Source organism: Macaca fascicularis, chromosome 1 (genome assembly GCF_037993035.2).
Source record: "Macaca fascicularis isolate 582-1 chromosome 1, T2T-MFA8v1.1".
NCBI lineage: Eukaryota > Metazoa > Chordata > Mammalia > Primates > Cercopithecidae > Macaca > Macaca fascicularis.
In genome coordinates, this window is record NC_088375.1 from 207061967 (window position 1) to 207087831 (window position 25865).

The window sequence follows — 25865 nt, forward strand, 5'->3', positions numbered from 1 at the left end:
AACCTGACTTCTTAATTCTCGTCAGTGATACTATGTTTTTCTTAACAAACATAGGCCTAAAACCAGACAAGATATCTTCCATTATTTTTCTTACAACCTTACCCAGTCTGGTCATTTCTCAGAACCTTTGAGAAGAATTTCTTTTCCTTTTTGCTGTCATCTCCCATGTTTTGGTATTTTCCCCTTTAATCCTGAATTACCATGGTTAATTGCTCATTTTATTTCCAGTTTTTTCCCCCTTGTGCCTGTTCATTCTCTAAAATACTCTCGTTAATTTTTTCTAAATTCTACTTTTTATCATGTTACTGACCTGCTCAGAATCTTTTCATGTGTTTTTTTTGTTTGTTTGTTTGTTTGTTTTGAGACGGAGTCTCGCTCTGTGGCCCAGGCCGGAGTACAGTCGCGCAATCTCTGCTCACCGCAGGCTCCGCCTCCTGGGTTCACCTTCTTTTCTCCTTCTTTCCGTGTTTTTATTGTTGGTTTGAATTTGAGAGTCCCCATTCCCTATTCCCTAGCCCACAAGCTATATACTATTGCCTGAAGAATCCAAGTCTCATTACTTTACCAATCATTCAGGCCTACAGAAGTCCTTTGTTTCAACCAGACTCAGCATCTGTGGTCTCTGAATAAAATCTCTTCAGAGCCTATTCATGTTCTTATTTCCTCTGCCTATTAATCTCAGAAAGCTTCTTCACCATCATACTTTACAGTGATAGTTGTCTGTTCTGTATTTCAATCATTTGAGATATATTTTATTGACATTTTGTTGTCTGTCTTCTCTCCTGCTAGATTTTTAACTCCCTTGAGTTCTGCTAGTGTGACTTACTCTTTTCTTTAATATTTCCTTCTTCTGCCCATGCACAAATACACACATACATAGAATTATATTTGGTTTATAAGTAGAGATACCCAGTGACTAATTAGAAATAATTTATCTGATCAGTTAGCTTTTTCTTACTTGCCACCAATATCAGTGTCAATGGATTAGGTGTGTATTTGAGCTGTCATACCCAGTTTTTTTATAGCTTTATTAGGGAGTAGTTGACATACAGTAAACTACACAGATTTAAATTGTACAGTTTAGAAAGTTTTGCCATATATGTGCCTATGAAACCAAAAGTTTTATCCCAATATTTTAAGGAAACTTTTTTTTTTTTTTTTTTGAGACAGAGTCTTGCTTTGTTGCCCAATCTGGAATGCAGTGGCATGATCTCAGCTCACTGCAACCTCTTGTCTCCCAGGTTCAAGCGATTCTCATGCCTCATATTCCCTAGTAGCTGGGACTACAGGCACACGCCACCATGCCTGGCTTATTTTTGTATTTTTAGTAGAGGCTGGGTTTCGCCATGTTGGTCAGGCTGGTCTCAAACTCCTGACCTCATGTGATCTGCCTGCCTCAGCCTCCCAAAAGTACTGGAGTTACAGGCGTGAGCCACTGTGCCTGGCCTTTTTTTTTTTTTTTTTGAAACAGTGTGTCACCTAGGCTGGAGTGCAGTGGTGCGATCTTGGCTCATTGCATCTTTTGGCCCCCTGGGCTCAAGTGATCTTCCCACCTCATCCTCCCAAATAGCTGAGACCACACGTGTGCATCACCATGCCTGGATTTTTTTTATTTTTTTAGTGTTTTTGTATTTTTAGTAGAGAGAAGGTCTCAGTATTTTGGCCAGGCTGGTCTCGAACTCCTGAGCTCATGAGATCCTCCCATCTCAGCCTCCCAAATAGCTGAGACCACAGGTGTGCATCACCATGCCTGGAATTTTTTTTTTTTTTTTAAATGTTTTTGTATTTTTAGTAGAGAGAAGGGCTCACTATTTTGGCCAGGCTGGTCTCGAACTCCTGAGCTCATGAGATCCTCCCACCTCATCCTCCCAAAGTGCTGGGATTATAGGCGTGAGCCACTGTGCCCAGCCAGGAAACTATTTTTAAAGAAAACCTGATTGTTTTAGGTAGATAATCAGATTGTTTTTTGTTCGTTTTGTTTTGAGACAGGGTCTCACTCTGTCACCCAGGCTGGAGTGCAGTGGTGCAATCTCAGCTCACTGCAGTGTCCGCTTTCCAGGTTCAAGCGATTCTCGTGCCTTAGCCTCCCAAGTAGCTGGGATTTCAGGCATGTGCCATCACGCCTGACTAATTTTTGTGTTTTTAGTAGAGACAGGGTTTCACCATGTTGGCCAGGCTGGTCTTGAACCCCTGACCTCAAGTGATCCACTCACCTCGGCCTTCCAAAGTGCTAGGATTACAGGCATGAGCCACTGCACCCAGCTGATAATCAGTTTTTAAATTAAGACACTTTAATGTAGGAGATGTGCTTTTTTTGTTTGCTTAAGTTTAAGTTTTGTTTTGTTGTCCTTAGAAGTGCTATTATCTAGTGCAACAATTTGTAAACCTTAGAGTAGAATCTTTCCCTCAAATTCTGTGCAGAAATGTGGTACATAAAATTGGGGGAAGAGGCTGTTAGAGTAGAAAAAGGGACACTGTGTGTATGTTTATGAGAGTAAAGAGGACCCTTCCCTCTCAGCATTCTCCTCATTCCAAGCCTGCTCCTGGGACATCTCTTGACTCTTAGGTTTCCACAGAATGCATTTTGAAAATAATCAATTTAGATTGGAGACTGTTACATAGGTAAATGAGAAGTCAAGTTAATGTTTTAGGAAAATAATTATGAATAAGAAAGAGGGAGAAGAAAACCTCTTGTGTTGAGATTAATGTATGCTCTAAGAGTCTTGTTTTCTTATTTCCTTTGGCCTGCAGGATTATCCCACCTATACTATCCTTGGTCAGAATCAGTACCAGGCCTGCTACCCCAGCTCCAGCTTTGGAGTCACAGGTCAGACTAACACTGATGCAGAGAGCACCACATTAGCAGCAACCACATACCAGTCGGAGAAGCCTAGTGTCATGGTGCCTGCACCTGCAGCACAGAGACTTTCCTCTGGTAAGCACTGCAGCTCTGAAAAATTTGGCTTAAGGTCACTTCATTCAACAGGTGTTTTTAGGCAATGGTAAGGATGATTTTGTTCTGGCTTAAGTCTGTTGGCTTTCCCTCTCAGGCAAGGAGTATTGGAAGCAGACTATGAGTCGTTGGTAGGTTTAATGTATACCTGATGCTGAGAACAGAACAGAAAAGTATCAAGAACTAAAAGACTGTTTCTAACTCTTACTCTGCCCTCCCTGTAGCTTTAACCCATTTGTCACAGGGAGCTTCAGCATGTTGTAATATTTTGTAAAAGTTGGAGGACTCCAGTTTTAGTCTTGTGCAGGTTTTGAACTGCTGCTAAGGCCTCAGAGCCATAGTTCTTGTCCTGGATCCCTTTAAGATTCTGAGGAAAGAAAGTCCTTTTCCCTCAGAGAAATACATACAATTTAACCTACAATTTCAGGAGGTTCACAGCTCTGAAATGCATCAATAAATTACAATGTCCAACTTAAAAACCTTTGACATAAAAGCTTAGACACACATTTAATAAACATATGTATACATACTTTATATTTAATGAAAATTTGGTAGTTGGCTTTCACATCATGTGGTTCAAGGAAAGCACTGTTTATCATTGGCACTGATGCATGTTTAGAAACAGTGCTATATAACAAGTGAACAGTTTTCTGTGCTGTTCACCCTCCCAGTCTAATAAGTGGACATACAAATGGTCGCTACTTCAAACTTACATAAATTTGAAATAATTACCAGTGTTGATTAAAAACTAAGCTTTTAAAGTCATTTTTCTAAATATCTTTGTTATTTTAACAATTTTAACTTTTGAATAATGGAGAATTTCAAACATAGAGAAAAGTTGCAAGGCTAGTGTGGTGAACACTTACATCCATCATTCATCTTCAACATATCAACTTATAGACAATTTTGTTTCAGGTATACATCATCCAGTTCCCTCCCCAGATTCCAGGCATTGTTCTCTAAACAATAAGTACGGTACTCGTTAACATAACCACAATGGCATTATTCCATCTTTGAAAGTTCAATACTAATAATATCTTAATTTTTTATTATCAAGTACCAAAATGTATTTGTATTTCCAGCTTTCTCATAAATGTTACGAGTTTTGTTTCTCTTTTTGCTTAAAGTAGGATCCAACCCATTCCAAAATGTATACATATTTCAAAACAACATGAAGCATATACAGTTTTTATCTCATTAGTAAATAGAAATAATAAATAAATAGAAAATTTGAGGGAGGGAAATTAGGATCCAAATAAGGACCATAAATTGTGATTGGTGGTTATGGGTATTTTGTGTTTCATCTCTATTTTAACCTATAAATCCTCCCATCTCTTTTTCTCCCCCTTGTAGTTTGTTTGTTGAAGAAACTGGAGTGTTGATCCTATACCATTTCCCAGTCTGAATTTTGACAGTTATATCCTCATAAAGAGGTTTAGCATGTCCTGCTGCCTTCTGTATTTTATTTTAAATTGGTGAATAAACAGTTGTTTTCAACTGTTAGCAATGTATGGAAACATTTTTGGTTGTTACACTAGGTGGGGGGGTGCTTCTGGCATCTCGTGGGTAGATGCTAAGGATACTGCTTAACCAAACATCCTATAATATACAAGACACCCCCCCACAACAAATAATCATCTGGTCCAAATGTCAGTTGTGCCAAGTTGAGAAACTCTGATCTACAAGTTTGACCGTGAAGATTCAGGTTCAGCTTTTTCTTGACAAAACAACTTCATTGATACTTTCTTCCATCATGGGGTAAGGATATAAAGTCTGGTTATAATTTTTCTGATGTTAGCCAGCGCTGATGCTCAGTGCCTAGATGTACACTTCCTAATTGCTTACATAAGGTTTAGCTTTCCAACCTTTATCCCTGCATTATGACTCACAAGGGCAGAGAGTCCGCTAACCCTCTTCCTACCCTGATTCTTATAGCCTGTGACTCCTGACAGCATATGTCTCACTTTTTCTTTCCAGGAGACCCTTCTACAAGCCCATCTTTGTCCCAGACTACACCAAATAAAGATGCTGATGATCAGTCCAGGAAAAACATGACTAGCAAGAACCGGGGCAAGAGGAAAGCTGATGCCACTTCTTCCCAAGACAGTGAATTAGAAGTATGAGAAGAAACCCATTTGAGTTACCTGCTTTGTTTTTTCTCACTTCTTAAGTTTATCAAAAATGTTTTTGAAGCTCACAGAGATAATGTAGACTATGTTATGTGCCCTTTAATTCCTGAGCAAAATAAACTGAATTGGCCATGTAAAAAGAAAAATGCAAAAAGAACAAATTATTCTGTATATTCCAGAAGAGAACAGAAATAATTCATCATATTCAGAAAGCAGAGGGAATTACAAGTCATGTCATACTGTTCTCTATTTAAAATTGTAAAAGGGTCAGGTGCGGTGGCTCACACCTGTAATCCCAGCACTTTGGGAGGCCGAGGCAGGAGGATCGCTTGATATCAGCCTAGGCAACATAGTGAGACCCCCCATCTCTAAAAATATATATTAACAAAAATTAGCTGCACACCTGTAGTCCCACCTGCTTGGGAGGCTGAGATGGGAGGATCACTTGAGCCTGGCAGGTTGAAGCTGCAGTGAGCTATGATCGGGCCACTGCACTCCAACCAGGGCAACAGAATGAGACTCTGTCTCAGAAAGAAAAGAGAAAAGAAAAGAAATTTAAAAGGAAAGGACTAGAGTGCTTTTAGCCAAGTTTCTGTAAGACGCAAACAGATCTGGTAACTTATTAATGAGACTAGCACTGATTTATTCTGTAGTGTAAGTGCTATATGAGTTTATTATGGACATACATTTGACTTCATCATTAAAGACATAAAGGTCATGCAGAGTGCTAAAAATAGTGAAGTTTTGTATTTTTGTTTTCTGTTTTCAGTTTTTCTATAGTGCTATTATTTAATGAGGGGAAAATATATATTTAACTATGAATCCATTGATAAATGCTCTTAAGACATAGGTGAACTGAGGCTGTATTTGAAGCCTCTCTTTCTCTTTTTTTCAGAGGTTTGGAGTGAAGAAGAAAGTAAATTTCTGATATATTTCTTAGGAAAAACTGAGAACTCATTTTTTAATTGTCTAAAATATACATAAAATTTACCATTTTAGCTGTTTTTAAGTATACAATTTAGTGTCATTATACATTCACAATATTGTATAACCATCACCACTGTGTATTTCTAGAACTTTTTCATGATTCCAAATGAAAACTCTGTACCCGTTAAGCAATACCTCCCCATTCTCCCCTTCTTCTAACCTCTGGTAACCTCTATTCTACTTTCTGTCTGCGACTGCCTATTCTAGATATCTCATATGAGTGGAATCATAGAAAATGTATCCTTTTGTGTCAGACTTATTTCATTTACCATAATGGCTTTGTTTGTTTGTTTGTTTGTTTGTTTTTGGGATGGAGTCTCGCTCTGTCGCCCAGGCTGGAGTGCAGTGGCACGATCTCGGCTTACTGCAACCTCTGCCTCCCAGGTTCCAGTGATTCTCCTGCCTCAGCCTCCAGAGTAGCTGGGATTATAGGTGCACACCACCACGCCTGGCTAATTTTTGTGTTTTTAGTAGAGACAGGGTTTCACCATGTTGGTCAGTCTGGTCTCAAACTCCTGACCTCGTGATCCGCCCACATTGGCCTCCCAAAGTCCTGGGATTACAGGTGTGAGCCACCACGCCCTGCCTACCATAATGTTTTTAAGGTTCATCCATGTTGTAGCACGTATCAGAATTTCATTCCCTTTTATGTCTGAATATTTTATTATATGTGTATACAGCATTTTGTTTATCCATTCATCTGTTGATGGACACTTGGGGTTTTTCCCTTTGTGCTATTGTAATGCTTCTTTGACCATTGGTGTACAATTATCTATCTGAGTGCATCTTATCAGTTCTTTTTGGTATATATGTAGGAGTGGAATTGCTGAATGCTATTGTAATTCTGTGCTCCACTTTTTGAGAAACCACCAAACTATTTTCCGTTGTGGCTGCACGGTTCTATACTCTCACCAGTGATACATAAAAGTTCTAGTTTGTTCACATCCTCACCAACATTCATTATTTCCCATGTTTTTGATAATAGTTATTCTAATGGATGTGAAGTGGTATCTTATTGTGGCTTTAATTTGTGTTTCTCTAGTGCAGTGGCACGATCTTGGCTCACTGCAACCTCTGCCTCCCAGGTTCAAGCGATTCTTGTGCCTCAGCCTCCCAAGTAGCTGGGATTACAGGCGCATGCCACCACGCCTGGTTAATTTTTGTATTTTTACTAGAGATGGGGTTTCACCATGTTGGCCAGGCTGGTCTTGAACTCCTGACCTCAGGATATAGGTATCTCATATAAGTGGAATCACAGAAAATATATCCTTTTCTCCCAAAGTGCTGGGATTACAGGCATGAGCCACTGCGCCCTGCCCTTTGCCCAGTTTTAAACTGGGTTGTTTGGTTTTTCATTGTTGAGTTGTAGGAGTTCTTTATATATTCTATATTAATATTCTAGAATATTCTAGATTATTAATCCCTTATATTAATCAGATATATAATCTTCAAATATTTTCTCCCATTCTGTAGGACATCTTTTCACTCTCTCAGTACTGTCCTTTGAAGCACAAAAATTTTTAATGTTTAGGAAGTCTGATTTCTATTATTGCTGTGCTTTTGGTCTAATACTTGTTTCTTTTTGTTTTGTTTTCTTAGTGTAATACTTAATACAAGGTTATGAAGATTTTTTATGTATTTTTTCTGAGATTTTCATCGTTTAGCTCTTAAATTTAAGTTCTCCATTTTGAGTTAATTTTGTATGTGGTGTAAGATAATGGTCTAACTTTATTATTTTGCATATGGATATCCAGTTTTCCCAGCACTGTTTGTTGAAACGATGTTCCTTATTGAATGGTTTTGGCATCCTGTTAAAAATTAACTTATGATGTTGGCTGTGGGTTAAATACTAAAAGAAGGTAAAAAAACTAAACTAAAAAAAGAAAAAGAAAAATTGATCATATTTGTCAGGCTTCATTTCTAGACTCTCAGTTTATTCCATTCGTCTCTATGTCTGTCCTTACGCTAGTACCACACTGTTTTGGTTACTGTAAGTTTTGAAATCAGTGTGAATCCTTCAACTTTGTTCTATTTCAAAACAGTTTTGGCTATTTGGGGTTAGATTTCATAAGAATTTTAGAATGCAATTTTCTATTTTTTTAAAAACTACTATTGGGATTTTGGTAGGGATTGCATTGAATTTGTAGATTGGTTTGGGTAGTAGTGTCATCTTTACAATATTAAGTCTTCTAATCCGTGAACATGAATGTCTTTCCATTTATTTAGCTATGTCTTCTTTAATTTACCTCAGCAATCTTTTATAGTTTTCAGTGTATGTGTCTTTTGCCTCCTTGGCTAAATTTATTCCTAAGTATTTTATTTTTTATGCTATCACAAATGGAATTGGTTTTTAAATTTACTTTTCAAATTATTCATTGCAAGTATGTGGAAATACAGCTGATTAGCCGGGCGCGGTGGCGCAATCTGTAATCCCAGCACTTTGGGAGGCTGAGGTGGGTGGATCACAAGGTCAGGAGTTCAAGACTGGCCTGACCAACATGGTGAAACCCCATCTCTAGTAAAAATACAAAAATTAGTTGGGCATGGTGGCAGGCGCCTGTAACCCCAGCTACTCGGGAGGGTAAGGCAAGAGAATTGCTTCAACCTGGGAGACAGAGGTTGCAGTGAGCCAAGATCGTGCCACTGCACTCCCGCCTGGGCAACAGAGCAAGACTCTTGTCTTGGGGGGGGGGGGGGAATAAAGAAATACAGCTGATTTCTGCATGTATTTATTAGCTTTAACAATTTTCTCTGGGTTATTTAAGGTTTTCTACATATAAGATCATGTCAGCCAGCCAGGCGTGGTGGCTCACGGCTGTAATCCCAACACTTTGTGGGCAGATCACCTGAGATTAGGAATTTGAGACCAGCCTGGTCAACATGGCAAAACCCTGTCCCTACTGAAAGTACAAAAATAAAAAAAAAATTAGCCCAGCCTGGTGGTGCACACCTGTAATCCCAGCTATTTGGGAGGCTGAGGCAGGAGAATCGCTTTAACCTAGGAGGTGGAGGTTGCAGTGAGCCCAGATTGCACCACTACCCTTCAGCCTGGGTGACAGAGCGACACTCTTTCTCAAAAAAAGAAAAAAAGATTATGTCATTAGCAAAGAGAGATAATTTTGCTTCTTCCTTTCCAAATTGGATGTCTTTTTTCCCTTTCTTGCCAAATCTCTGTGGCGAGAACTTCCAGTACTATGTTGAATAGAAGAATAGAAGTGGTAAAACCAGACATCCTTGTCTTATTCTTGATCTCAGGAGTAAAACTTTCAGTCTTTCACCACTAGGTATAATACTATATATGGACCTTTTTTTTTTTGGAGACGGAGTCACGCTCTATTGCCCAGTCTGGAGTGCAGTGGCGTGATCTCAGCTCACTGCAACCTCTGCCTCCCAGGTTCTAGCAATTCTCCTGCCTCGACCTCCCGAGTAGCTGGGATTACAGGCACGTGCCACCACACACGGTTAATTTTTTGTATTTTTAGTAGAGATAGGGTTTCACCATGTTAGCCAGGATGGTCTTGATCTCCTCACCTTGTGATCCGCCCACTTCGGTCTCTCAAAATGCTGGGATTACAGGAGTGAGCCAGCGTGCCCGGCCGGTTATGGATTTTTTATGTATGGCCTTTATCATATTGATAACATTCACTTCTATCCCTAGTTGATTGAAAAAATACTCAAGCTAGGAATAGAAAGGGTGTTGAATGTTGTTAAATGCATTTTCTCCATCAGTTGAGATTATCATGTAGCTTTTTCCCCCTCTGTTCTATTAATGTGATGCATTACTTTGCGTAATTTTTTTTCCAGTAAGCCTTTTGCACTCCTAATTAGTTTTTTTATGTTGAGTGAACTATCCTTACATCCTTATGTTCTGGGAACTAATCTCACTTGATTATGATGTTTAATTCTTTTTTCTTTTTTTGAGACAGAACCTCACTCTGTTGCCCACGCTGGAGTGCAGTGGCACAATCTCGGCTCACTACAACCTCTGCCTCCTGGGTTCAAGTGATTCTCCTACCTCAGCCTCCCTGCCTCAGCCTCCCAAGTAGCTGAGACTACACGTGTGCACCACCACACCCGGCTAATTTTTTTATTTTAAGCAGAGACAAGGTTTCACCATGTTGGCTGGTCTCAAACTCCTGACCTCAGGTGATCTGCCTGCCTCAGCCTCACAAAGTGCTGGAATTATAGGCATGAGCCACCATGCCCGGCCATGATGTTTAATTCTTTTAATATGCTGCTGAATCGGTTTACCTCTATTTTGTTTAGTTTTGTAGATGTGTGGTTTTTGGGGTTTTTTTTTTGGTTTTTGGGTTTGTTTTTTTTTTTTTTTTTTTGAGACAGAGTCTCACTTTGTTGCCCAGACTGGAATGCAGTGGTGTGATCCCTGCACACTGCATCCTTGACTTCCCATGCCCAAGTGATCCTCCCGCCTCAGCCTCCCAAGTAGCTGGGACTACTGGCATGCACCACCGGAACTGGGTAATTTTTATGTTTTTTGTAGAGATGGTGTTTTGCCATGTTGCCCAGGCTGGTCTCAAACTCCTGGGCTCAAGTGATCTGCCTGCTTCAGCCTCTCACAGTGCTAAGGTTACAGGTGTGAGCCACTGTGCCTGGCCTGTTGAGTATTTTTATATTGATTTTCACAAGAGATGTTGGTCTGTAGTTTCCTTACAGTGCTTTAGTGTGACTTTGGTATCAGGATAATGCCAGTCTCATTGCATTAGTCAGGAAGTATTCCCTCCTCTTCCATTTTTTGTAAGAGTTTAAGGAGGATTCGTGTTAATTCTTTAAATGTTTGGAAGAACTCACCATTAAAACCATCTTGTCCTGGACTTTTCTTTGTTGGGATGTTTTTACTTATGCATTCAATCTTCTTACTAGTTACAGCTCTTACCAGATTTTGTATTCCTTCTTGAGACAGTTTTGGTACTTCATGCTATGTATTTCTAGGAATTTGACCATTTCACCTGAGTTTCCCAATCTTTTGGTATACAATTGTTCATAGTATTCTCTTGTAATCCTTATTTCTGTAAAACTGGTAGTGATGTCCCCACTTTCATTTCTGATTTTAGTCATTTGAATCTTCTCTTTTTTTTTCCCCTTAGTCAATTTAGCTAAAGGTGGTGAATTTTACATTTTCAAAGAACCAACTTTTTGATTCATTGATTTTTCTCGGTTGTTTTTATAGTCTTTCTTTTATTTATCTCTGCTCTAACCATTGTTATTTCCTTCCTACTGCTAGCTTTATGTTTATTTTGCTCTTTTTCTAGTTCCTTAAGATATGCAGTTAGGCCATAGATTTGAGATCATTTGTCTTTTTTAATGTATATATAAAATACATATATGTATAATATATTCGTATATATAAAATAAGCTATAATTTTTCCTCATAGTACTGCTTTCACTGTATTCCACGAATTTAATGTTTTATTTCTGTTTTCATTCACCTCAAGGTATATTCTAATTTCACTTATGATTTCTTCTTTGACCCATTGGTTGTTTAGGATTGTATTGTTTAATTCCTACATATTTATGAATTTCCCAGTTTTCTTTCTGTTATTGATTTCTAGTTTCATTCTGTTGTAATTGGAAAATATACTCTTTTTCATATTTTCTTTCCTCAGCGGGTATTTCTATGGGACTTGGATGAAACCATCATCATCTTCCACTCACTTCTTACTGGATCCTATGCCCAGAAATATGGAAAGGTAATTTGAGTCTTCTTTGTTGTAACTGTCCCTCTTCTGACTATATAGTCAGTCCCTCTTCTGACACATAACTGAAATTATTTCTCTGCTACCCCTGTTGGCTGGCTTTTTACTTTCCATGTAAAACTTCAACAAATGGCTTGCAAATAGCTTGTATTAGGCAGGCTACATGGTTAGGCAGAATTGATGGTAAAGCTAGAAACTACTAGAACCAGTGCTGAAAGCTGAAGTTGTAGGAGAATGGCATTTTGTAAAGATTAAAGTATAGAAATGAGGCTCAAAACAGAGCAGAGTCTCAAGATTATATTAATAAATTCCAGAGACTGATGTCTTATTCCTTAACACACTTTTAACAGCCCAAATTGAGCATTTTATTTAGCTAAATATATGCCAGATATATATAAGTAAAATATATAGATAAAATATCTTTCTAAAATAGATTACATCCCTTTTTAAACTAAATACACCAAACAAAACCTGTTATATCTTCAGTGTACATATGAGTTTTAGCAGAAGGATGGGCTGTTTTGAGACTATTAGGCTGTGTATTTCTATACTAAATTACCTCCAAGCTTATGTTTTTCAGTTTCTATGAATAAACTTTATACAGATATCTGCCCCCCAGCCAGGTGCAGTGGCGTGCATCTGTAGTCTCAATTACTGAGGAGGCTGAGGTGAGAAGACTCCTTGAGCCTAGGAGTTCGAATCCAGCTTGGGCAACTTAATAAGACCCCATCTCTAAAAATAAAAATATCTGCCTCCTTTGCCTGTCCTGTTACTTCCAGTTATTTCATATTGTTACTAATGTTTTTGTTAGGAGGTGTGTTTTTTTGTTTGTTTTGTTTTTGTTTTTTGTTTTTGAGACGGAGTCTTGCTCTTGTCACCCAGGCTGCAGTGCAGTGGCATAATCTCTGCTCACGGCAACCTCTGCCTCTTGGGTTCAAATAATTCTCCTCCCTCAGCATCCCAAGTAGCTTGGGTTACAGGCGCCTGCTGCCATGCCTGGCCAGTTTTTCGGGTTTTTTTGTTTGCTTTGTTTTGTTTTGTTTTTTGAGACGCAGTCTCGCTCTGTCGCCTGGGCTGGAGTGCAATGGTGCGATCTCGGCTCACTACAAGCTCCGCGTCCTGGGTTCACACCATTCTCCTGCCTCAGCCTCCCGAGTAGCTGGGACTACAGGTACCCACCACCATGCCCAGCTAATTTTTTTTTTTTTTTTTTTTGTATTTTTAGTAGAGATGGGGTTTCACTGTGTTAGCCAGGATGGTCTCAATCTCCTGACCTCGTGATCCACCCACTTCGGTCTCTCAAAATGCTGGGATTACAGCCGTGAGCCACCACACCCAGCCTTAATTTTTGTACTTTTAGTAGAGACGGGGTTTTACCATGTTGGCAAGGCTGGACTCAAACTCCAGCCTCAAGTGATCTGCCTGCCTCGGTCTTCCAAAGTGCCAGTGAGCCACTGTGCCTGGCCAGGAGGTTTTTTTTTCTTTTTCTTCTCCTGAGATGGTATCTCACTCTGCCATGCAGACCTGGAGTACAGTGGCACAAACACAGCTCACTGCAGCTTCGATCTCCTGGGCTAAAGCAATCCTCCTGTCTCAGTCCCCCAGGTATCTGGGACTACAGGCACATGCCACCATACCTGGCTAATTTTGTTTTATTTTTGTAGAGATGGGATCTCGCTATGTTGCCCAGTCTCATCTTGAAATCTGAGGCTCAAGTGATTCTCCTGCCTCGGCCTCCCAAAGTGCTGTGATTGTAGGCATGAGCTTCTATACCCAGCCTCTGTTCGTATTTTCTGCAGGCTTTTAGTGTCTAGTCTGGCATGCTGACATAAGCTGATAAGCTATATAACTAAACTGATTATAAAAATATACAGGCCAGGCGCAGTGGCTCACACCTATAATCCCAGCACTTTGGGAGGCCGGGGCAGTTGGATCACGAGGTCAGGAGATCGATACTGTCCTGGCTAACATGGTGAAACCCCGTCTCTACTAAAAATATAAAAAATTAGCCGGGTATGGTGGCGGGTGCCTGTAGTCCCAGCTGCTAGGGAGGCTGAGGCAGGAGAATGGCATGAACCCGGGAGGCAGAGGTTGCAGTGAGCCGAGATCGCGCTGCTGCACTTCAGTCTGGGCAACAGAGTGAGACTCCATCTCAAAAAAGATATATATATATGTGTGTGTATGTGTGTGTGTGTGTGTGTGTATATATATATATAGAGAGAGAGACCAGGCATGGTGGCTCTTGTCTATAATCCCAAATGTGCATAAAAATTTTATATATTGGTCAGGCATGGTAGCTCATGCCTGTAATCCCGGCACTTTGGGAGGCCAAGGTGGGTGGATCACCTGAGGCCAGGAATTTGAGACCAGCCTGGCCAACAGGGTGAAACCTCATCTCTACTGAAAATACAAAAATTAGCCGGGCATGGTGGCACGTGCCTGTAATCCCAGCTACTAGGGAGGCTGAGGCAGGAGGATCACTTGAACCCGGGAGGCGGAGGTTGCAGTGAGCTGAGATTGCACCACAGCACTCCAGCCTGGGTGACAGAGCGAGACTCCATATCAAAAAAAAAAAAAGGAGTCTCGCTCTGTCACCCAGGCTGGAGTGCCATGGTGTGACCTCGGCTCACTGCAAGCTCCACCTCCCAGGTTCACATCGTTTTCCTGCCTCAGCCCCCCGAGTGGCTGGGACTACAGGTGCTCACCACCACGCCCAGCTAATTTTTAGAATTTTTAGTAGAGATGAGGTTTCACCATGTTCGCCAGGATGGTCTTGATCTCCTGACCTCATGATCCACCCGCCTTGGCCTCCCAAAGTGCTGGGATTACAGGTGTGAGCCACTGTGCCCGGCCAAAAAAAATTTTATGTATTTACATATACACATAATATCATTACATGAAAAACTTTTTTTTTTACATTATAAACAAACACTAAGCTTCATGGTGAAATTTTTGGCTTTGACATTTAAGTTCACCTTTGAGGTGAAGAAGATATAATGGGAAGAGCACAGGACTGGGAGTCAGAAGATCAGAATGTGAAAATACAATATATATATATCTTGTATTATATGTATCATTATATAAAATTTATATTAAAATAATATATTAATGTAATAAGTATATTTATATATGTGAATGTATTTACTTATATAATGATGTAATTTATATAAATTATATATCACTGTGTATATATAATGTATATATCTTATATAAATATATACAGTGATATATATGTGTATAAATACACGCGCACACACACAAACATTTTGAGACAGAGTCTCACTGTGTCACCCAGGCTGGAGTGCAGTGGTGCAATCTCAGCTTACTGCATCCTCCGCTTCCTGGGTTCAAGTGATTCTCCCACCTCAGCCTTCCAAGTACCTTGGACTACAGGTGTGCACCACCATGCCCAGCTGTTTCTGTTTTAACTTTTATAGAGACATGGTTTCACCATGTTGCCGGGGCTAGTCTCAAACTCCTGGGCTTGAGCAGTCCTCCTGCCTTGGACTCCAAAAGTGCTAGGATTATAGGCATGAGCCACTGTACCCAGCCAAATTTTATTTTTTGTGGAGACGGGGGTCTTGCTTTGTTGCCCCAGCTAGTCTAGAACTCCTAGCCTTAAACAGTCTTCCCACCTCAACCTCCCAAAGTGTTGAGATCACAGGTGTGAGCTAGCTGCCTTGCATAGCCAGCATTGTGTCTTTTTAAAAACATATTTTCTGGCTGGGTACGGTGGCTCACGCCTGTAATCTCAGCACTTTGGGAGGCCCAGGCGGGCGGATCACAAGGTCAAGAGATCGAGACCATCCTGGCTAACACGGTGAAACCCCATCTCTACTAAAAATACCAAAAATTAGCCGGGCATGGTGGCAGGCACCTATAGTCCCAGCTACTCGGGAGGCTGAGGCAGGTGAATGGCGTGAACCCAGGAGGCAGAGCTTGCGGTGAGCCCAGATCATGCCACTGCACTCCAGCCTGGGTGACAGAGCGAGACTCCATCTCAAAAAAAAAAAAAAAAACGTATTTTCTGTCCTCATTTATCTCTATGAAACTACTAATTTCTAGAAACTAAGGTCCTGAAATTTGTAACTGTCCTTACCTTCTCTATTTTACAATTGTAGATTCTCATAACTGTGAATGAAATTGCATCAATGATAGTTTGAAGCACAGTTGGGAACTCATGTGTTTTGGCCTTGACCTAAAATAATTTTGAAATTTGAAGATAAGAACGAGGACTGTGACTACCAAGTCAAGCTGATTTTTTCTTATTGTCTTCTAGGACCCAACAGTAGTGATTGGCTCAGGTTTAACAATGGAAGAAATGATTTTTGAAGTGGCTGATACTCATCTATTTTTCAATGACTTAGAGGTAAGTATTTTAAATTGTTTCTGTGCTTCAGTGAGACATTTTATTCAATAACTATTTAGAACTTTTACTTATTATATTTAGAAAATATGTGGTTAGATAGGGTGGATATGGAGAGGCCAGCTGGCCACTAAGGCATACATACATAGTCTTAGAGAAATAGTACTTGTGGTTGAGTCACCACGGTTTTGATTCTGACCTTCAATTTTATTAGCTCAAAAATTTGATTTTTGTTAGTTTATTTGAAGGTGATCTAGTACCTAGGGGAAAGGCCAACCCATCAGGCAAAACACTGACATATAAACCAATATTCTAACTTAATAATCTATATTAAATAATATACATAAAGTGAGTTTGATTATTTGTACTCTCAATTATATTTTGACTTTTCTTCCATTTTACATTCTTAAAGGATAGTCTCCTGATTTGTCAAATCTATAAATGGTTACTCTAACCCATCATATTTTATACATGTTTGTTGTTCATATATAGGTTAACCTTGATATTCAGAATAATTTTATAGTTACGTGCCAGAAAAACCAGGAAACACTAAGAGCTTCATGGTGAAATTTTTTGGCTTTGACATTTGAGTTCACCTTTGAGGTGAACATGGTGTAGTGGAAGGAGCACAGGACAGGGAGTCAGAAGACCAGAATGTGAATCTCACATAGGGAAAGTTATGTTCTCATTCTGGGCCTCAGTTAAGCAATCATCCTACACAGGAAACTGCCAACAGTGATTACCATCTATGGAGAGGGATGAGTTGCTAGGACACAAAGGTGGGAGGGAGCACATGTTTCACTTCATGTCCTTTGAATTTTGAGCTGTGTACTACATATTTACCTAGTTTTAAAAAGAGTGAAAATTTTCAAGTAAAATAATATAGGATTTTATAGGCTGGGCATTGTGGCTCACGCCTGTAATCCCAACACTTTGGGAGGCCGAGGCAGACAGATCACTTGAGGTCAGGAGTTTAAGACAAGCCTGGGCACCATGCTGAAACCCCGTCTCTACCAAAAATACAAAAATTAGCCGGGCATGGTGGCGCACACCTGTAATCCCAGCTACTCAAGAGGCTGAGGCAGGAGAATTGCTTGAACCTAGGAGGCGAAGGTTGCAGTGAGCAAAGATTGTACTACCACACTCCAGCCTGGGCAGCAGAGAGAGACTCTGTCTTTTTAAAAATAAAAAAGAGGGCCGGGCGCGGTGGCTCAAGCCTGTAATCCCAGCACTTTGGGAGGCCGAGACGGGCGGATCACGAGGTCAGGAGATCGAGACCATCCTGGCTAACACAGTGAAACCCCGTCTCTACTAAAAAATACAAAAAACTAGCCGGGCGAAGTGGCGGGCGCCTGTAGTCCCAGCTACTCGGGAGGCTGAGGCAGGAGAATGGCGTGAACCCGGGAGGCGGAGCTTGCAGTGAGCTGAGATCCGGCCACTGCACTCGAGCCTGGGCGGCAGAGCGAGACTCCGTCTCAAAAAAAAAAAAAAAGAGAAAGAAAAAGCAATGTAATCATTTTTTTAATCTTTTTTTTATTTTTATTTTTTATTTTATTTTATTTTATTTTTTAGTAATAGAGATGGGGTTTCACTGTATTACCCAGGCTGGTCTCAAACTCCTAAGCTCAAGTGATCCTCCCACCTTGGCCTCCCAAAGTACTGGGATTACTGGCATGAGCCACTGCACCCAGCCAACAAAAGTAATCCCATCTCTTTTAAAATAAATGTCTGTTCTACTCAACAGACAATTCTTCAATAAATTAATAGTGCCCCAAGTTCCAGTACTTTTGTCTAAACTCTATAATGCTTAAATCTTCCCTCAACTTCATATGTTGATAAATTAGGACATCATAGTTTTTATTCAGCAAACATTTATTGAAAACCTACTACATGCCAATAATTATTGCCAATTGTATTTGTAATGATTTTCTAGACATAGTCCTCACTCAGGGACTGAAAGTTCTGTGAAGAATTTGACCTGAATGTGTTCCTGCCCCCCAGGTCAGTGCTTCTCAACTTTAGGGGGCATAAGAATCACCTGGGGAGCTTCTTAAAAGTGGAGATTCTAGGACTTCACTCTCAGAAATTCTGATTCAAGTAGGTCTGGGATGGACCCAAGAATATGCATTTTTAAAAAACTTCCCCAGAGGATTCTGATGCAGGTACCCTAGGTGGTATCAGAGGAGTACATCCATCAATTAGGCAGTGGGCGGCATTTTATGTCAGTAGTAGAATGGGCTTAGTGGAAAGAACCTTGGATTAGAAGCAGGGGGAAAAAAAGAAGCAGAAAACCTAGATTATTTCTAGTCTCTTTCTACCACTCACTAATTGTATGACTTTGAGAAAATAATTTCACCTCACTTTTAAAACATAAGGAGATTGACTTAGATGACCTCTTCTAACTCCTGACTTTGAAGTTAGAAATTTCAGTCATTCTCGGTTTTGATACCACACTCTACCAGCATCTGTTTTGTCTATAAAAATTTACTGGGCACAACCTATATAAGGATACTGGACTAGATCAGAGAGATGCAAAGGAGATGTGAGATGTGGCTCCTGCCCCAAGAGACCTGCACTGTAATAGGACTTACAGTCTAGTGTAGCACATAATAACATTTGAAGTGTAAGGGAGCTTGTGCTTATTCCCATGAGCTGTTGGAGAAATGAAATATTGAAATAGGAGTAGAAATAAGGGATGGGATAGTTACAGAATTCACGAAGACTGTGGGATGTGAATCAGTTCTTAAAGGAATTGGACAGCAAGGGGTATGAGAGTGATCACTCACACATAAGCGATTCCATAAGGCATTTCATTATCCTGACACTGTATATGGTCTTTTTATAGTATGTCATGATGGTAATACCGCTCCTACTCCCTGGACTGAAGTAGTGTGTTTTGTCTTTTAACAGGAGTGTGACCAGGTACATGTGGAAGATGTGGCTTCTGATGACAATGGCCAAGACTTGAGGTGATAAACATAATGATTCTTGGACACCAGTATACTTGTTATGTGCAAGATCTGTCTAGGTTTGGAGGAAAACAAAGATAAATAGAATATATCTCTGAAAGAGCTCACAACCTGTTAGGAGACATAGAAACAAACACAATTAACCATGATGTACAGTGTGAGAAGGTGACAATAGAAAATGCTGTGGAGCACGAGAAGAAAGAATTCTGGTGGGGATAGGGAGTGGGTGGTGCCAACATTGGAGAGGCCTGCTCAGTGGAGTAGCATTAGAGCAGAACCTTAAAGAATGGGTAGCAAGCCAGGCACAGTGGCTCATGCAGTAATTGCAACATCTTGGAAGTGGGAGGATCACTTGAGTCCCAGAGTTCAAGACCAGCCTGGACAACATAGGGAGACCTCATCTCTGTAAGGCAGACTTCCACATTTTATTATAGTGAAAGCTAAACCAAGGAGATCTCAGTGGCAAAATGCTTGCTCAGGCTTCTCATTCCTCTTTCTTCTGACCCAGTAGCCTTAGCTAAGAAGGATCCAAAAATTTATCTAACTTAAAGACTTATAAGAAAAAAACTTGTCACATCTTTTCATATTAGTTTGTTTTAATGTTTATCCCTTTTTATAAGTAAAATGTTCTTCCCAGTAACTACCCCAAAATTCAGTGTTCCATCCATGAGTTCTCAAATGCGGAGCAGAACTGGACATACCACCTTAATAAGGACCAAGTCAGGTAGAGCTGAGAATATTGGAAGGTTTCACTTTCAGGTGCAGCATCCAGTTGTACATGTTGTGTTGGCACATGGTCATGGAGGGCATAATTCTTATGACACTTTACTGTTCTTTTCAGGGAAAGGTCTGGTCTGAAGAGTTTATATTCTGCTCTGAATCCCAGTTTTTTGTGTTTTTTTCTTCTCTTATACGTGTGGCTAACCTATCATATCTTAGCAGCTATATTTTTTTAAGCACAGAATCTCACTCTTAGCATATTGGGATCTATTTTAACTTTTGATTGAACCAAGTTGTTCAGTCATTTTTAGATCTTTACTTATGAAATATTAATCCTTCCTAGTTTGTATGATTGTATTATCTGTTGCTATGCAACAAATTACTCCAAAGTTTAGTACCTTAAAACAGTTAAATGGCCAGACGCAGTGGCCCATGCCTGTAATCCCAGCACTTCAGGAGGCCAAGGCGGGCTGATCACTTGAGGTCAGGAGTTTGAGACCAATGTGGCTAACGTGGCGAAACCCCGTCTCTATTAAAAATACAAACATTAGCTGGGCGTGGTGGCATGTGCCTGTAGTCCCAGCTACTCAGGAGGCTGACGCAGGAGAATTGCTTGAACCCGTGAGGCAGAGGTTGCAGTGAGTCGAGATCACGCCACTGCACTCCAGCCTGGACGACAGAGTGAGACTCCATCTTGAAAAACAAACAAACAATGAAACATTTATCCTCTCACAGCTTCTGTAGGTGAGGAACTTAAAAGTGACCTAGCTAGTTTTTTCTTTTTAAAAAAATACTTAACATTTTTTATTTTATTTTAATTTATTAATTTTATTATTCTTTACACAATTTCTTTTTTTATTTTTGGCTAGAGTGCAATGGCACCATCTCGGCTCATTGTAACCACTGTCCCCGCCTCCCTCAAGCGATCCTCCAACCTTAGCCCCCAAAATAGCTGGGATGATAGGCACACACCACCACTCCTGGCTAATTTTTTGTATTTTTCTTGAGACGAGTGCCATGTTGCCCACACTTGTCTCAAACTCCTGAGCTTAAGCAATCCACCCACCTCAGCCCCTCAAAGTGCTGGGATTACACGTATGAGCCACCACACCCGGCTTGTACTCAATTTCTTTTTTTAAATTTTTTTTCCTTTTAAGATAGGGTCTCGCTCTGGCACCCAGGCTCTGGAGTACAGTGTTGTGATCACAGCTTGCCGTAGCCTCAACCTCCCAGGCTCAAGTGATTCTCCCACCCCAGCCTTCTGGGTAGCTGGGCCCACAGGCACATGCCACCACACCCAGCTAATTTTTCATTTTTTTTTTTTAGAGACAGGGTCTCCCTGTGTTGCCCAGGCCGGTCTCGAACTCCTGGACCCAAGTGATGCCCCCTCCTTGGCCTCCCAAAGTGCTGGGATTACAGGCATGAGCCACCACTCCCAGCCTACTTAAATTAAAGGATTTTAAATCTAGAAAATCTATTATTAATTTATTTTTACAAATTTTATTTTGTCAAGGTAAAATATACATATGGAATTTACCATCTTTGTCATTTTTTAAGTGTATAGAAGTGGTTCTTTTTTTTTTTTTTTCTTTTTTCAAAGAAATGGGGCCTGCTCTGTTGCCCAGGCTAAGGTGCCATGGTGCGATCATAGTTCACAGTAGCCTCCTGGGCTCAAGTGTTCCTCTCACTTCAGCTTCCTAAGTAGCTAGGACAACAGGTACACGCTACCATACCCGACTAATTAAAAACAGTTTTTCTTAGAGATGAGATCTTGCTATGTTGCCCAGGCCGGTCTCAAACTCCTGGCCTCAAGCAATCCTCCCATTTCAGCCTCCCAAATAGTTGGGAATTACAGGCATCAACCACTGCATCTGGCCAGGGATAGTTCTTCCCCCCTCCCTCCCCGCCCCAGGCTGGAGTGCAGTGGTGCGATCTTGGCTCACTGCAACCTCTGCCTTCCAATCTCAAGCGATTCTCCTTCCTCAGTCTCCCGAGTAGCTGGGACTACGGGCATGCACCACCACACCCAACTAATTTTTGTATTTTTAGTAGAGACAGGGTTTCACCATGTTGGCCAGGCTGGTCTGGAACTCCTGACCTTAGGTGATCCACCCACCTCGGCCTCCCAAAGTCTGGGATTACATGCATGAGCTACCACATTCAGCCCCAGAGGTAATTCTCAATTAGAGTTTCTGGGGTTGAAATCAAGATGTTGGCTCGAACTCTAATCATCTGAAAGCTTAACTAGAGCTGCAGAATGTGCTTCCAATCTCTGACATGTGGCTGATGACAGAAGGCTTTAGTTCCTCATTACACGTGCCTCTCCATGGGGCTGCTTGAATGTTCTCACGTGACAGCTGGCTTCTTCCAGAGCAAGTGCTCCAAGAGAGAGCAGAAGAAACCTAGTCTCTGAAGCCTAACACTATCACTTTCATCACATTCTATTTATATTCTAAGTATAGTCCATACCCAAGGGGAGCAGAATTAGAAGAGAGGAATATCAGATAATTTGTGGATATATTTTGAAGCTACCACAGTGACCTATGAACATAAACCAGCCAGCAGATCACTTGAGAAAATATCTACCATTATCTTACCATTGTTAGCATTTTAGACTATTTGCTTTCATTATTTTTTCATGTTTCTCCTTTTTACATAGTTGCCATCACTGTGTGTGTATGTGTACTCACAAAATTTTGTATTCTGCTTTTTTCACTGTGTGGTTATTTTCTGTCATTAGTGAAAAAGATGCCTTATCCCAAGTCAACCTCTAAGGAATGCTGGTGCTTGAATTGTTTCTACCTTTCCTTCCCTCTCTCATTTCAGTCCTTTCTTTGATAAAAGTAGTAAGTGTGAGATAGAGAACTAATGAAAGATAGACTCTGACAGAGACCAAGGAAGAAGATCCTTAAAGCCATTGGCCTTATTTATCAGATACCAAGAACCCAACCAAATAGCACTCAAACAAAAACTTTATGCTGTATAAATTTTAATTTTTATTGTCTTCTCTCCTTGCAGCAACTACAGTTTCTCAACAGATGGTTTCAGTGGCTCAGGAGGTAGTGGCAGCCATGGTTCCTCTGTGGGTGTTCAGGGAGGTGTGGACTGGATGAGGAAACTAGCTTTCCGCTACCGGAAAGTGAGAGAAATCTATGATAAGCATAAAAGCAACGTGGGTGGTAAGTGTGGCATCTAACCAGTCTGATTCTCTGTTTCTTCCTGGTTTCTTCCTTTCCTTTCCAGGGATTCCTTAGATTCCCCATGACAACTGCTTATAAATTATACCACAGTAACATGTTAAACTCTGTATTTAAAAAAATAGAGGTTTGGTTGAAACTTTTTGGGAGGAAGCTCTATATTTCTAACGGGCTTCTCTAAGCATAATTTTGGAAAGTTCTCTTGTTCTCTTTGGACAAATGCCTTTTTAAAGGAAACGTGTTCTGTAGATTATGTTTGATGACATGTATCACAACTACTGTCAATGCTAGTTAATAGGGTGCCACATTTTTTGGGGGGCTGGTTTATGTAACTATTAGGACAAGTCAAATAGAACTAGCTAGTAACTTCGCGGATGGAAATCTAGGTCCAGGATTGTAGGTTGGCAATATCAATGTGTTGTGATTTGAAGGATCTTGGAAATTCTTTCTGACCAGAAATATTTCAAATGCCAGATGCCACTATGCCTAAAATTCTATTATTTAGAATTAATTAATCATAGATTGTTTGAATTAAAAGAGACAGAAGTCTAATCTAAATTCCTCATTTTGCAGTTGAGAAAAGTGATGTCCATCATAGGGGTAGTGGGGGCAGCTTATTCATGGTCACATTGCAGATTTGTAACCATACCATGTTTGAAATTCACATTCCCTAACTTTTTGGTCCAGTGTACTTTCATGCAGCTCCTTTTTTAGTGAGGTACCCTTTTGAGAAAATATGTAAAACTGTAAACCATCACCCTCAAAGATATACATACATACAAAATGTTGCTCGAAGATTCAGAGATTACATAGACTGCCTAGAGCAGGGTTCCCCAGTTCCCAGGCCTCAGACTGGTACTGGTCAGCCACCTGTTGGTAACCAGGCCACACAGCCACATAGCAGGAGGTAAGCGGGCCGGCAAGTGAGTATTACTGCCTGAGCTCAGCCTCCTGTCAGATCAGTGGTGGCATTAGATTCTCATAGAAGTACAAATCTTAATTGTGAACTGTACATGCAAGGGATCTAATTGCATGTTCCTTATGAAAATCTAATGCCTGATTATCTGAGATGGAACAATTTCATCTTGAAACCCCCTGCCCCCCACCTAGGTCCATGGAAAAATTGTCCTCTACGAAACTGGTCCCTAGTGCTGAAAAGGTTGAGGACTGCTAGACTAGAGGTATTTTACTCAAGGTCAAGAGCCCTTGTACTATAATATGCTGCCTTACAATATGGTACAGAAAGTAGGGACAAGACTTTAAAGATCAATTTGGTTCATTTCAGTTAACAGCTCTCTAATGCCAGATAAAAATCATGGGCTTCCAGACTTTAGGAATCTAATTACTTTTTTCAGATGCCCTTTTTTATTGCTTATTTTTTCTCATGATTCAAAGCCAGTATTTCTTATTTTGGCAACTCCAAGTCTTTTTGCACTTTCTTTCTCGCAAACATTAGCCTTTCTTTTGTTAGTTTCCATATTCAGCCTGAGTCTCTTATTTTTTCCCGCCCAATGCCTGGACCTGGTTTCCTGAACAAAGTGATGTAACCCTGTGTGAGAATCCTCTGAGCCTACTTTGGAGAACAAAATAAAATTAATGGCCAGCTGTATGTTTTGTACCAATATGAATTGATGAAAGTGTCACATCATGTATTAGTTGAGTGTATCATATATAGGTACTGGTTTTGTTGTCGTTTTATCCAAAATGTTAAGACAGTCGTCTAATTCTAGACTTGCATTGTGGAACCATCAATCTGAAAACAAATTATACTCCAGTTCTCCTCCTCACAAAAATGCCATCTGCTTTTATGGAGTATTACTAATAGAATACAGGATTTTTTTTTTAACCTTCACTATAGAAAATTCAGATCCAGATTTACTGTTTGAATATTTTAACTGAAGTGTCTGAGAGCAGGCTCCCATTCATATGAGTTCTCTTTTGTGTTTAGAGATCTAGTCTTGGGCAGTGTTTTAGTGTGTTATCAGTTGGAGTTGTTTCAGAAGTACAGTACAGAGAATTAGTTATTCAACCTGGAATTTCATGTCAACATGTGCTGAAGCAGGCGGACATGTAGTCACCGTAGAAGTTGTGTGGAGTAATGGAAAGACTTCTTAAGACCAAAAGCTACGAACTTACTGTGTAATCTTAGGGCCCTTTTTTTCGTTGGGTTTGGTTTCTTTACAGAGAGATTAGAAATGCTGAGCACTCTTCTAGCTGTAACACTAATATTTCACACTTTGGTCCTTGATGTCGTATTCTAAGCAGTGCAATTCAAAGTGTGGTCCACCAGTCTGCCAAAGATATGCTATTGGTTGGTGATGAAAGAAGGAGCTTGCACCAGAATCTTCTTATTTCTGTCAGCTGATTTTATTGTTATTGTGTCCCTGTAACAACACTTTTTTAAAAATTTATTTTTGCCTGAACATCCCCAAAACACTCTGATAAAGAAAGTAAAAATGGCATTCTGAGTAGCACTACTCTAAGGTTTCTCCAAGAAGAGAAATTAAAAAAAAAAAAAAAAAAAAATGCTGGGCACCGTGGCTCACACCTGTAATCCCATCAGTTTGGGAAGCCAAGGCGGGTGAATCATGAGGTCAGGAGTTTAAGACCAGCCTGGCCAAGATGATGAAACCCTGTTTCTACTAAAAATACAAAAATTAGCTGGGCGTGGTGGCAGCTGCCTATAATCCCAGCTACTCGGGAGGCTGAGGCAGAGAATTGCTTGAACCCGGGAGGCAGAGGTTGCAGTAAGCTGAGATTGCACCACTGCACTCCAGCCGGGGCAACAGAACAAGACTCCATCTCAAACAAAAAAGGCAACTGGTCTTGT

At 40.4% G+C, this 25865-nt stretch overlaps 1 protein-coding gene across 19 annotated transcripts in view; it reads left to right on the forward strand.

Annotated features, from left to right (window-relative positions):
* The window catches only part of EYA3 (EYA transcriptional coactivator and phosphatase 3), a 119038-nt gene that overhangs the window by 73312 nt on the left and 19861 nt on the right, over window positions 1-25865 (forward strand). For 15 of the 19 annotated variants that reach the window (XM_074015114.1, XM_074015131.1, XM_005544247.4 and 12 more), the window contains 6 exons: window positions 2752-2935; window positions 4931-5070; window positions 11694-11777; window positions 16063-16152; window positions 19060-19118; window positions 22857-23017. In XM_074015114.1, the coding sequence (XP_073871215.1) occupies window positions 2752-2935; window positions 4931-5070; window positions 11694-11777; window positions 16063-16152; window positions 19060-19118; window positions 22857-23017 (718 nt within the window). Of the gene's footprint in view, window positions 1-2751; window positions 2936-4930; window positions 5071-11693; window positions 11778-16062; window positions 16153-18082; window positions 18151-19059; window positions 19119-22856; window positions 23018-25865 lie in introns of all 19 variants that reach the window. The other 4 variants (XR_012423672.1, XR_012423671.1, XR_012423674.1 and 1 more) reach the window with 1 other exon arrangement.